Consider the following 13,292-nt stretch of genomic DNA (forward strand, 5'->3'; position numbering starts at 1 on the left):
GATAAGAGTGTAAGAGGAAACTTGATAAAAGCTGAATCTGGAGTGGACAGTTGGAATGTGCTCTGAAATAAGTGCCTCTCAAGACCTGCAAGATGAGTAGTTACCATGAAGTCATTGTCACAGTGGGTCTGAGAAAGCATTGTTCCTGGCTGGAGAGAACTCAGGGGGGAAACCTGAAGCCAGACAAGCTTGACATACTTGACAGGTTGAGATTGTGGCTCCTCGTGGACCACTTAAGGAAATGGTGAGATGAGTTTGAGCAGGTGTGCAGGGCACAGTAGATAATAGCAGGGTTTTGTAAATCATGTTGTCTTTTTTTTTCTGGGGCTTGACCTCAGGGCCTCTCACTTTGTTTTCTTCACTCAAGAATGGAGCTCAAGGGCTGGGAAGGTAGCTCAGTGGTAGTGTTTGCCTTGTATGCTTGAGGCCCTGGGTTCATTCCCTCAGCATCTCATGAGCAGAAAAAGCAGGAAGTGGCGCTGTGATTCAAGTGGTAGAGTGCTAGCCTTGAACTAAAGAGCTGAGGGACAGCGCCTGGGCCCAGAGTTGAGGCCCCATGACCAACAAAAAAAGAACGGAGCTCAAACCATTGGAGCTACAACTCCGTTTTTGTTTTTTTTTTTGGGTGGATAATGGGAGATGGAGTCTCACAGACCTCTCTGCTTGGACTGGCTTTAAACCTTGACCTTTAAGTCTCATACTCTTGAGTAGCTAGATTAAAGGCATGAGCTACTGGCATCAGACTGAAGTGTTTTTATACATTGTATAGGGGTGTGTTTGTGTTTGTGTTTGCGTTGTTTCCCAGTCCTGGGGCTTGAACTCGGGCCCAGGCACTGTCCCTGAGCTCACTCCCTTTGCTCAAGGCTAGCATCTTCCACTTTGAGCCACAGCACTACTACTGACTTTTTGTTTATGTGATACTAAGGAATTAAACCCAGGGCTTGATGCATGCTAGGCAAGCACTCTTACCACTAAGCCACATTCCCAGCCCCCATTCTCAGCCCCCATTGTATAGTTTTAATAGAACAGCAAGAAGCTACCTTTCAGATTCTACAGCTCTGTGTTTTAACAATATGCAAAACTTAATTAACTAAGGGTTTGCTGTATTTTATTTAGAAACTGCAAATCTGAAAAGTGAGTGTTTGATATTAACTTTTGGTACTTTATAATTCAGGGCGGAGGCAGTAACCAAAGACTCTTGATTAAGTCAGGATCCATTTCCATGTTAGTTTTGTCTATAGCTCTTAACTTGGGAGTTGCTGTTGTGTGTTCTCTAAAATACTTTATTTTCTAGAAAATGAATTAGAGCAACAGTGTATAATGAATAGCTTTTTCTACACACATAAACTACTTTTTAAGTCTATGCAACTGCAGTTATTCATAACCTATAGGAATGTCTATGAATATTTGGTCAGTAACATCTCTGACCCAGCAAAGGGAGAGCAATACTGTTCCCTGGCTGAAAATACTTTTTTTTGACTTAAAGTTTAGAACAGAAGGTTTTTGAATGTAAAATTAATTTATTTCCTGTAGTGTCAGTTTGCAGTTTGAAATGGAAGCAAAGTGTGTGAGCACTCCTGAGGATTGTACAGCATTAACATGTGTAGAATAGAAAAGATCCCTCTTGTCTAGAGGCGTAACTGATCAAGGAGGAAATAATAGTAAATACAGTACCAAAAGTACATTATGGAAAAGATTACAGAGTACAAAGTTAAAATAATGTTCAGAGACCTATGGAGAAGTATGTCAGTGGGGGCTGGAGTGATCAGGAAAGGCACACTACGTAGAACTTGAAAATAAGATGAGACTATGTGAACAGAAGAAGGATTGCACTAGTCTAAATGAGTTCTAGAAGAAGTACGGGTGAATATAACAGGGTTGGTAGGAGTCTTTTGGTCTTGATAACAAATCCTGGACTTTAATTATTTACTAGCTGTTTATAACCTGAGTTGGTTCTTCCTGTATAAAATTGGGTCAGCTAGAGTTCTTACAGTATTTGGGTGTATCAAGTATAGAACACTTAGCACACTACTTGGCATATGAAAGCTCTGTAATGAAATCTGTGAGACAAGGGAGCTTGACCTACTTGGATGAAAGGTGTGCATGCAGACTGTGTGAAAATTTTGGAAAGTTCCTGGGAAGGAGTAATTGACAATTAAAAAAAATACGCTCACACTTGTTCATGTCAAAAATCTGAGAGTAGCTGGGTGCAAGTGGTTCACATCTGCAATCCCAGCTGCTCAGGGGGATGAGATCTGAGGACTGTGCCAACCCAGGCACAAAACTTCTTGAGATTCTTTGTTTTTTTTTGTGTGTATGTGTGTCTGGTCGTGGGGCTTGGACTCTGGGCCTGGGCGCTGTCCCTCAACTCTTCAGCTCAAGGCTAGTGCTCTACCACTTGAGCTACAGCGCCACTTCCAGCTTTTTTCTTTTTGCTTATGTGGCAAGCACTCTACTACTGAGGCACCTTCCCAGCCCCCCTTGAGATTCTTTATATCTAATAAACTACCAAAAAGCTGGGAATGGAGCTGTGGCCCAAGTAGTAGAGCAAAAGCCTTGAGGAAAAAAAAGCTTAGGGACAGTGCCCAGGCCCTGAAGTCCTAGGGCTGCTCCCACCTACCTGCCCCACAAACCTAGAGTATTTTGAGAAGTATATTTGCATGGAGTATTTCAATTTAGGTATTTCAGTTCTCTTGTTTTAGAATTTACTGGGCATATTAAGATTGAAGAGGAATATTTACTTAAATGCCAATAGTAGCCACTTACAGTGTGGAGGGACAGTGTAATTTCAGGTATTCTTTAAATTGTATTTTTTTTCTTATATTGAACTTGTATCAGACTACAATTTAGTACTAGTTCTAACATTTAACTTAATCTTTTTGGACTTCTCAGTGAAATATTAGGATTATTTTTTAAACATGAATTTTTAGTTTCAAAACAATTTAGTGTTTTACCTATTGACTTAATTCAACAAATTAATCCTTCCTATTTTCCAGTTGTCTTTTTTTTCAGTCCTGAAGATTGAATCCAGAGTTACATGCTTGCTAGACAAGTGCCCTTAATACCTGAGCAATACAGTGAAATCATTATTTTGTTTTTGAGTTTCCCTAACTTTACCCCTGCCTGGCTTCAAACTGCCGGGCTTCAAATTTGTGGTCCTGCTTGCCTCTATGTCCTAGTACGTAAGATTACAAGCATGCTTCATAGTTGTTGTTGTTTTGTTTGTTTTTTGTTTTTTTATGCCTGTCCTAGGGCTTGAACTCAGGTTATGGGCACTGTCCCTGAGCTTTTTTGCTCAAGGCTAGTGCTTTGCCACTTGGGCCACTTCTGGCTTTTTTGATGGTTAATTGGAGATAAGAGTCTTATGGACTTTTTCTGCCTGAATTGGCTTTCAACTGCAATCCTCAGACCTCAGCCTCCTGAATAGCTAGGATTACTGGAGTGAGCCACTGGCAGCTGGCCTTTTTTTGAGACTGGGTCTAACTATATAACTCAGGCTGTCCTGGAACTTGTTTTGTAGCCTCCAACTTAACTCCAGCCTGTGTTCCTCCTGCCTCATAGTCTCCCAAGAATTATAGGTATTGCCACCATACCTCAAAGTGTATATCTTTTTTTCATTAATTATTGGGACTTGAATCTAGGGCTTTGGACATGCTAGCCAGACATTCTGCTACTGAGCTGTGTGTGTGTGTGTGTGTGTGTGTGTGTGTGTGTGTGTGTGTGTGTGTGTGTGTGTGTGTGTGTGTGTGTGTGTGTGTGTGTGTGTGTGTGTACATGTGTGTACACATTTGAACTCAGGTCTTGGGCACTGTTCCTTAGCCTTTTTGCTTAAGGCTGGCACTCTGCTTCTTGAACATACCTCCACTTCTGGTTTTTTTGCTGGTTAATATGAGATAAGAGTCTCACAGTTTCCTGCTCAAACTGGCTTTGAATCATGATCGTTATCACATCTCAACCTTCTGAGTAGCTAGGATTATAGGTCAGAACCACCAATGGCTAGCCATGGGCCATCTTAAAAACAATAGCACCTAATTGGTATCAGGCACTTGTAATCCTAACTACTCAGGAGAGTGAGACCTAAGGATCACGGTTCAAAACTAGCCTGGGCAGGAAAGTCTGTAACACTCTTATCCCCAATTAACCACCAGAAAGACAGAAGTGGCACTAAGGCTTAAAGTGGCAGAGTGCTGTCCTTGAGCGAAAAAGTTCAGGAACAGTACCTAGTTCCCAAATTCAATGACCAAAAACAAAACAAATCAACAACTAATTGATTGATGGGTAAGTATTGTTTTATAGTGGGATTTTGAATGTTAATCTTAAAGAATTAGGATGGTAGACCTGGCTTGTCCACTTCGTGGTATTCTAGGCAATTTCTGTCACATTAGACTTATGCTTATTTTTAGACTATAAAGTCTATTTTTTGTTGTTGTGGTTGGTTGTGGGGCTTGAATTCAGGGCCTAGGTCTTGTCCCTGAGTTCTTTTTGCTCAAGGCTAGCACTCTACCACTTTGGGCCACAGCGCCACTTTTTTTGGTGGTTAATTGGAGATAAGATTCTCACACTTAGCCGGGCGCTGGTGGCTCACGCCTGTAATCCTAGCTACTCAGGAGGCTGAGATCTGAGGATCGCGGTTCAAAGCCAGCCCGGGCAGGAGAGACCGTGAGACTCCTATCTCCAATAAACCACCAGAAAACCGGAAGTGGCGCTGTAGCTCAAGTGGTAGAGCACTCGCCTTGAGCTGAAGAGCTGAGGGACAGCGCCCAGGCCCAGAGTTCAAGCCCCACGACCGACAAAAAAAAAAAAAAAAAAAAAAAAGATTCTCACACTTTCCTGCCCAGGCTGGCTTTGAACCATGATCCTCAGATCTCAGCCTCCTGAGAGGCTAAGATTACAGACATGAGCCACCAGTGCCTGGCTGATAGGACTCATTCTAAGATAGCCCATTCCATGAACAGTTTAACTCAATAGAAAGGTCAAAATCATAGTCATATTGTGTACCATTAAAATGTAGTTTTTAGAAAATTAATAAATCTTGCCTGCAGTGTTTTTTTTCTACAGTGGTTTTGAATGTAATATTAAAATGAAAGTTGATTCTTAAATTTATGCTTTATCTTCTAGGGCTTGCATTTCTTTTGGTCCTAAGAATCGGTCTATTGGAGCAGCAGCTAAGAGCCAGGTAGAGTTTTGATTTTTTTTTTTTTCCCTAAATTGACTTATTTCTCTGGTTCCTCTGTTCTTTATCAGCTTTGTGTAGTACTGGTAGACCTTACGTGTAAGCTGACAGAGACAGACCTGAACCATGTTTTCATGGAGTGAGAAGTAAAGAGCTTTCAACTAGCAACAGCAGTACAATATGTTTAATGAAAACTTCTGGTATTTTTTCCACTCTGTTTCTTTGGGAATGGGGAAAAGACATAGTCTCACAGTATAGCCCAGATCCTTTTACCTCAGTAGTAAGAGTGGGATCCAGAGTGTTGGGATTATAGACTAAGTATTAATCGCAACAAGCCAAAGATCAAAACAAAGCAAGGTCAGGCAAAGAAAAGCTGCTTTGATCTTGATATTTGAAATGTTCCCTGATGTCTGTTTTGTTGGGCCTTTCATCTTATTCTTAAGTTCATTACTGATCTTTGTTATTCAAGTTTTTTGAAGGATATTTAGGGACTTGTCATTAGTTTTCTTTGCAAACCAAGAACTTGAGGTATGTGCTGGTTTTTGAGTAAGTATGGCAAGAATTTTGTTCAACCAAATATCGAAGGTGGGGCTGGGAAGATGGCTCAGTGGTAGAGCGCTTGCCTTGCATGCCTGAGGCCCTGGGTTCGATTCCTCAGCACCACATAAGCAAAAAGAAAAAAGCCGGAGGTGGCACTGTGGCTCAAGTGGTAGAGCGCTAGCCTTGAGCTGAAGAGCTGAGGGACAGCGCCCAGGCCCAGAGTTCAGGCCCCACGACCGGACCCAAAAATAAAAAAAAAAAACAAAAAAATATCGAAGGTGTCCATAAAATTAAAGAGTTATATATTTTACCTTGTGGTTCAGACTGGTAGAACTTGTCTTGGGACCAGGTAAAACCTAATCTATGGAAAAGGTGCTCAGTCAGTTTTTTTTATTTTTTGTTGGTTGTGGGGCTTGGACTTTGGGCCTGAGCTCTTCAGCTCAAGGTGAGCACTCTCCCACTTGAGCCACAGCGCCACTTCTGTTTTTTTGTAGTTCACTGGAAATTAGAGTTTCACAGACTTTCCTGCCTGGGCTAGCTTTGAACCGTGATCCTCAGATCTCAGCCTTCTGAGTAGCTAGGATTACAGGAGTGACCCCCCAGCATCTAGCTTGATCAGTTGTTTTTTCATTTAATTGGGTATTTTATTTTTCTTTGTTGTTAATTGGTATTGAGTATTGAACTCAGGGTTTCATTGTGTTAGGCTGTCATTTGAGCTACACCTCTAACTCTTTGGTGGTTGTTGTTGCTGTTTATCCACTGTGGCTTGAACTCAGGGCTTTTCACTTTTGCTTGGCTTTTTTACTCAAGGAGGGTACTCTGCCACTTGAGCCACACCTCCATTTCCAGCTTTCAATCTCATGGACTTTTCTGTTTAGGTTAGTTTTAAACCTCAATCCTCAGATTTTAGTCTTCTGATCAGCTAGGATTATAGGCCTGAGCTACTGGCACTGATCTTTAACTTTAATTTCTGAATTGATGAACTTGTTTCTAGAACGTTTGAGCCATAAACTAGGCAATACTTGAAAGCTCATAGTCATTCATATGTGTTAGAAATTTAAGAACAGACTCTCCCTCTCCCCCCAGTGGGCTTGAACTCAGCCTGGGTCCTGTCCCTGAGCTCTTTTGCTCTAGGCTAGCACTCTTACTCCTTTGAGCCACAAAACCACTTCCAGTTTTTGTGGGGTTAATTAGAGAAGTAACTGAACCCTGTAAAAAATGCTTTTTACTTTAAAGTTGTTAAAAATTTTTTTTAAAAGTCTTTTATTCTGATATTCTTTCCCTTAGGTAATTTCCAATGCAAAGAACACAGTCCAAGGATTTAAAAGATTCCATGGGCGAGCATTCTCTGATCCTTTTGTGGAAGCAGAAAAATCAAACCTTGCATATGATATTGTGCAATTGTCCACTGGATTAACGGGTATAAAGGTGAGATTCTCAAGATAATGTCTTATGATTAAACAGCAGTATTTACTAGCAGTAAAGGTATACAGCAGTGTCTTTATGATACAAACTGTAAATACTAAACAGAAAAACTTCTGCTTGTAAAGACTAGATTTTGCTTTTTGGTATTGGAGTTTTAACTCAGGGCTTAGGGGCTTGCACTTGTTAGCATGTACTTCTTGAACCCTTTTTTGCTTTGGTTTATTTTTCAGATAGCCTTGGACCATTATCCTCCTAACAGATGATAGGAGTAGGCTACCAGGCCCAGCTTGGTTTTTGAGATGGAGTCTTGATAACTGTTCCACTGGGCCTGTATAAAAATAAGCAAGGTCCTTGTATCTCCACCTTTAAAAAATTGTGTGTGTGTGTGTGTGTATATATATATATGTATATATATGTATATATATGTGTGTATATATATATATATATATATATATATATGTATATGTATGTGCTTTTATACACACATATAAAATCTTTTTTTTTTTTTTTTTTTTGGTCGGTCGTGGGCTTGAACTCGGCCTGGGCGCTGTCCCTCAGCTCTTCACCTCAAGGCGAGTGCTCTACCACTTGAGCTACAGCGCCACTTCCAGTTTTCTGGTGGTTTATTGGAGATAGGAGTCTCATGGTCTCTCCTGCCCGGGCTGGCTTTGAACTGTGATCCTCAGATCTCAGCCTCCTGAGTAGCTAGGATTACAGTCGTGAGCCACCAGCGCCCGGCTATACACACATATAAAAGCTTTAGGTCATTATACAAAGTAGTTGCCATTCGACAGAGCAGTTTATGGACAGTGCATCCTGATCAATGTCACCCCTTTCAACATTCTCATCCATTCCTCCCAACCTACCTGTTTTCTTAAGTAGGATGTGCATTGAATTTTGTTGTTGTTGTTGTTGGTTGTGGGGCTTGAACTGAAGGCCTGGACACTGCCCCTCAGCCTCTTTGTGCTCAAGGCTAGTGCTGTACCACTTGAGCCACAGGGCCACTCCTGGCTTTTTCTGTGTATGTGGTGCTGAGGAATTGAACCCAGGGCCTCATGCATGCAAGACAAGCATTCTACCACTGAGCTACCTTCCCAGCCTCCACTTCTGGTTTTTGAGTCTCGGGGATTTTTCTGCCCAGGCTGGCTTCGAATTGTGATCCTCAGGTCTCTGTCTCTTTAGTAGTTAGGATTACAGGTGTGAGCCACTGGTTTCCAGCTTGAATTTTTGACTGCATTCTCCACTTCACCTTTTGAGTAGATGGTATTACAGGATTGTACCACTATGCTTGACCACCTAGCATGATATGGATGGTGTGTGGGAGCTATTGGTGGTGCTGCTATATGCATTGTAGCCTAGAGTGTGAGGGTTTGAAGTTGACATTGCTGTTGGTGGGGCAGCCACTTTTCTAGTATGTTTAGGGAATGACTGGCAGAGCAAGTGTAAAGAATCCTGACTTTCAAGTCATGAGCCAGGTAAGGTTATGTTTTTGGTGATGGGTAGATTGGAAAGAGGTTTGTTCTTTTGGGGAAGAGTGAATTTTGTCTTTAATGTTGAGACATCTTGAGAAATCCCACTGTGAAGAAATAGCGAACTGATCACACAAAAGGGGTGAGAGACTAGAAGGTAGGTAGGATAAGACACAACTGCCTGTTTTATTCAGAGATAATAAAAGTAATTCAGAAGCGTATGTGAACTTTTTAGGCCAGGTGAGTTTATAGAGGGATTTGGTATTTGAAACATCCCACTTTTAGATGTAACCATAAGAACAGTCTTAAAAAACAGCAGATATTAATGAAATACAAGAACAAATCAAGGTACTAGTGACTATATAGCTGAGAAGTTATTTGAATTTAGAAAGGAAAAATTCTGTAACTTAAAAAGTGATCACAAGTTTACTTAAGGTACAGTTGGCATAAGGGATGAAGCTTGAGTGCACAAGAGAGAGGTGAAGAGGTGCTAAATAAGAAATAGAATGGATGTTTGCAGATGAAGTCAGCACAGCAGGAAGCAAAGTGAGACTGGGAGGAGTATCTGGGGAAGCAGTAGGTACTAGTACAAAGGGAAGGAACTGACTAAGAATTAAGCAAATAGGGGTTGGGAAGGTGGCTCAGTGGTAGAGCGCCTGCCTTGCATGCATGAGGCCCTGGGTTCGATTCTCAGCACCACATAAGCAAAAAGAAAAAAGCCAGGAGTGGCACTGTGGCTCAAGTGGTAGAGCGCTAGCCTTGAGCTGAGGAGTTGAGGGACAGCGCCCAGGCCCAGAGTTCAGGCCCCATGACCGGACCAAAAAAAAAAAAAAAAAAGAATTAAGCAGGTAGAATGGGTACAGTTTAAAAGTTGCAGTGAAAGCAGCATCTTCAGCCTCCCAAACTTTAGTATGAAATGTAATATATTGTTAAATGCTAAGCTATGATCAGTTATTATTGACTGGAGTGAGGAGAAGGTGCACTCTTTCTGAGTTGGGGTAGTTGCTAAAAGAAGACAGCAACATTTTCTTTGCTGGGTGGCATTTCTGGAATAAGGGCATGTGGGATGGATTATTTTAGGCACTCTTTCATCATTTAACATTTATAACTCTTACCAAGGTTTCAGACTTTCATCCGGGTCAACAAGTATTTATTGTGACCATCTAAGTGGTATTATGGTAAGTTAGACAAAAATACTGCTTAGATTAGATTAGATTTTATTGGGAGGTGAATAATATAGTAAACACAGTAAGTCAGACACATGTCAGATGTAAAATAGGGTGGAGTGGTTCATAGTTATACTAGTTTGCTTCTGTGTAGGTAGCTGTCTTAGTTTTGTTTTACTTTGCATCTTCCATCTCTTGAGTATTATGATTAGAAAGCTTGTTAAAAAGCCAAAAGTAACCTTCAAGTAAATATTGCTTACAAATAGCTTTATTCAGTTCCCTTTTACAATCTTACACTGATGATTTGCAAGGCATTGTTTACTTTAGGTATTAGGATTAGGTCATGACAAAGTACCATAAGTCTGGATTCTTTTTACTTGTATTTTTGCAGGTTACTTATATGGAAGAGGAGCGAAGTTTTACCACTGAGCAAGTGACGGCCATGCTTTTGTCCAAACTGAAGGAGACAGCAGAAAGTGTTCTTAAGAAGCCTGTTGTGGATTGTGTTGTTTCGGTGAGTTTGGTCACTACATGGCTACAGAAGCAAAGAAAGAAATGTGTTAATTGCAAGTAAAATTGTTTTTATCTCAGGCTATAATAGTTATTTTAAGACTTTTCCGAGCCAGGTACTGCTGGCTCATGCTTGTAATTCTAGTCTGAGATCTGCCAGTGATGCTTCAAAGCCAGGCTAAACAGAATAATCTGCGAGACTGAAGTAACCATCAGAAAGCTGGAAGTAGCTGAGTGAGGTTTAAAGCCAGCCTGGGCAGGAAAGTCCATGAGACTTAATCCCCAGTTAACTGCCAAAAAGCTGGAAGTGAAGCTGTGGTTGTGTGGTGGGGTGCTAGTCTTGAGCAAAAAAGCTTTGGGATAGCACCAGGCCCTGAGTTCAAGCCAGCATGGGAAAGAGAGTCCATGAGACTCCTAGCACCCAGGCACTAGGTTCAAGCCCCAGGACTGGCACATACATACAAAATAGCTGGAGATGTAGGTGTAGCTAAAGAGGTACAGTGTCAGCTGTGTGAAAAAGCCAAATTAGAGCATGAGACTCAAGTTCAACCTGCAGTACCAGTACCTCCCCCCAAATTCTCCAAAGAAATAATCTCTTTCTTTCTCCTCCCTCCTCCCTCCTCCCTCTTCCCTCCTCCCTCCTCCCTCCTCCCTTCTCTTCTTCTTTCCTCTCTGTCCTCTGTCCTCTCTCTCTCTCTCGTCATTGGGAGTTAAACCCAGGTCCTTGACTTGCTTTAAATATGCTGTCTTTTTTTCCTGTTTGCTGTATATATCTCTAGTACTAAAAACAAGATAGCAGTAGATTTTGTTTTGTCTTTTCCATATCCGTTTAGTGGGAAGCCTAGCTATATGTAGGTTTGTGCTTAAAGTGCAGTGGACTCTTTAGAGGTTGTTGAAATATGGATGGCTAGATTGGCTTTGCTGATGAGTCCTATGTCTCCATTGTTTTCTGGTACTTTATCTGTGGGGCCTCTTTTGCCTTAAGTTGGTATGTTGATTGGCAAATAGACTGTTTGGCTTTTTTACCCTTGCTAATTTGGTCGAGTCACCAGCACTGGCAGTAATAATTGATAATAGCTGTGTACCACATTCTGTGGAAGCAAAGAATAAAAATACTGCACTAGAAGCAGATTCAATAACCCTGATGCCTTCAGTGGCTGGTTGATGCAGTAGGTCCTCTGTTAGGTGCTTCCTACCCCTCTTCAGGTCTCCACAAGTCTCCCAGATTTGATCCTATTTTTCCATTTAGTGCATTAGCTTTGATCCTGAGTTATGCAGAAGAAAAATTTATGTAAAATAGTGAAATAACTCAGCTTTTTCCAGTTATGGGATCAAATTAAAAGGTGATTTGCCAGATTGGGAAATGCGGCTTAGTGGTAGAGTGCTTGCCTAGCATGCATAATGCCCTGGGTTTAATTCCTCAGTACCACATAAACAGAAAAAGTGGGAAGCGGCACTGTAGCTCAAGTGATAGAGTGCTAGTCTTGAGCAAAAGAAGCTCAGAGACAGTGCCCAGGCCCTGAGTTCAAGCCCCAGGACTGGCAAAAAAAAAAAAAAAAACAAAGGATAATATGCTAGGTCCTGAAGACTATACTGAATTGTAGCCATTTGCTAGAGGAATCACAGGATTCAGCATATAGATGAGCTATAGCTGAATTTTTATTTATAGTGAAAGCACAATATAAAATTAACAAAAGGTGCCGGTCGCTGGTGGCTCACGCCTGTAATCCTAGCTACTCAGGAGGCTGAGATCTGAGGATCGTGGTTCAAAGCCAGCCCGGGCAGGAGAGACCGTGAGACTCCTATCTCCAATAAATCACCAGAAAACCGGAAGTGGCGCTGTAGCTCAAGTGGTAGAGCGCTCGCCTTGAGCTGAAGAGCTGAGGGACAGCGCCCAGGCCCAGAGTTCAGGCCCCACGACCAACAAAAAAAAAAAAAAAAAAATTAACAAAAGGTAATATATCTTTTCTGGAGGAAATTAAGCACAAGATTTTAAGAGTACGTGCTTACTTTAGGCATAATAGCATATCTGAAGAGACTTCCATCCAGAAAACTACCTGAGTCTAGAAGTCCAGGGGTTTTATTTTGGTGGTCAGTCGCATAGATGTACCCTGTGCCTAGCATATATCCAAATTCTAGGCTCCTCGAGGAACAACAGGCAATCAGCTCAAAAAATGACATTGTTTGTTTAGACAATTGAGGTATAGTGAGCCACTTTTAATCAGTTAGGAATAGTTTTCTGTCCATTTAAGAGACTTTATTTAAAAACTTCATTTTGAGATTATTTTCTCTTGTGAACCAAGGTTGTCCTCAAGCTCACAATTTCCTTGCCTCAGTCTCTGGAGAGCCAGCCTTAGGGAACTGTTTATTAATCGGATTTCTAGATGTCAAACTTCATAAGCAGGCCTTTGTAAAGATAGTGTGTTCTGTGGCTTTTGTATTACAATAGTATCTCTTGTTATTGTGATCTATTTAGTACATGTTGTATAATGCTGTACATTGTTGTCCATTGTCCCAGTACTACTGAAAGAATGCATATAACATTTTCTTTCTAGTTTAGAATACTTTTTTGATTATATACAGAATAAATTGCTATAGGTATTTAAGAGTATTCTTAGATTTTACTAATTAAAATGATGTTCATAGTTGTACAATAAACATAAATTATGTTGTAGGTTCCTTGTTTCTATACTGATGCAGAAAGACGATCAGTGATGGATGCAACACAGATTGCTGGTCTCAATTGTCTGCGATTAATGAATGAAACTACTGCAGGTAAGAAGGAATTATGTAACTATTACTTTTTGGTTGTTAAATTTTGAATCTTAAAATCTTGACTTTCTTTTTTTTTTTTTGGGTCTGGTCATGGGGCCTGAACTCTGGGCCTGGGCGCTGTCCCTCAGCTCTTCAGCTCAAGGCTAGCGCTCTACCACTTGAGCCACAGCACCACTTCCGGCTTTTTTCTTTTTACTTATGTGGTGCTGAGGAATTGAACCCAGGGCCTCAGGC

The 13,292-nt window shown here is 41.1% G+C and overlaps 1 protein-coding gene and 1 non-coding gene across 2 annotated transcripts in view; both read left to right on the plus strand.

Moving 5' to 3' along the window:
• The window catches only part of Hspa4 (heat shock protein family A (Hsp70) member 4), a 49,029-nt gene that overhangs the window by 7,470 nt on the left and 28,267 nt on the right, over positions 1-13,292 (plus strand). Inside the window, exons 2-5 of the mRNA XM_069993738.1 lie at positions 5,119-5,176; positions 7,001-7,141; positions 10,165-10,287; positions 12,959-13,058. Of these exons, the coding sequence (XP_069849839.1) occupies positions 5,119-5,176; positions 7,001-7,141; positions 10,165-10,287; positions 12,959-13,058 (422 nt within the window). The remainder of the gene's footprint in view (positions 1-5,118; positions 5,177-7,000; positions 7,142-10,164; positions 10,288-12,958; positions 13,059-13,292) is intronic.
• Positions 9,243-9,306, plus strand: Trnaa-ugc (transfer RNA alanine (anticodon UGC)). Its single transcript has one exon. It is a non-coding gene; the product is annotated as a tRNA-Ala (tRNA).

Source organism: Dipodomys merriami, unplaced genomic scaffold, assembly GCF_024711535.1.
Source record: "Dipodomys merriami isolate MVZ:Mamm:240054 unplaced genomic scaffold, mDipMer1.0.p SCAF_44, whole genome shotgun sequence".
In the NCBI taxonomy this organism is placed as follows: Eukaryota; Metazoa; Chordata; class Mammalia; order Rodentia; family Heteromyidae; genus Dipodomys; species Dipodomys merriami.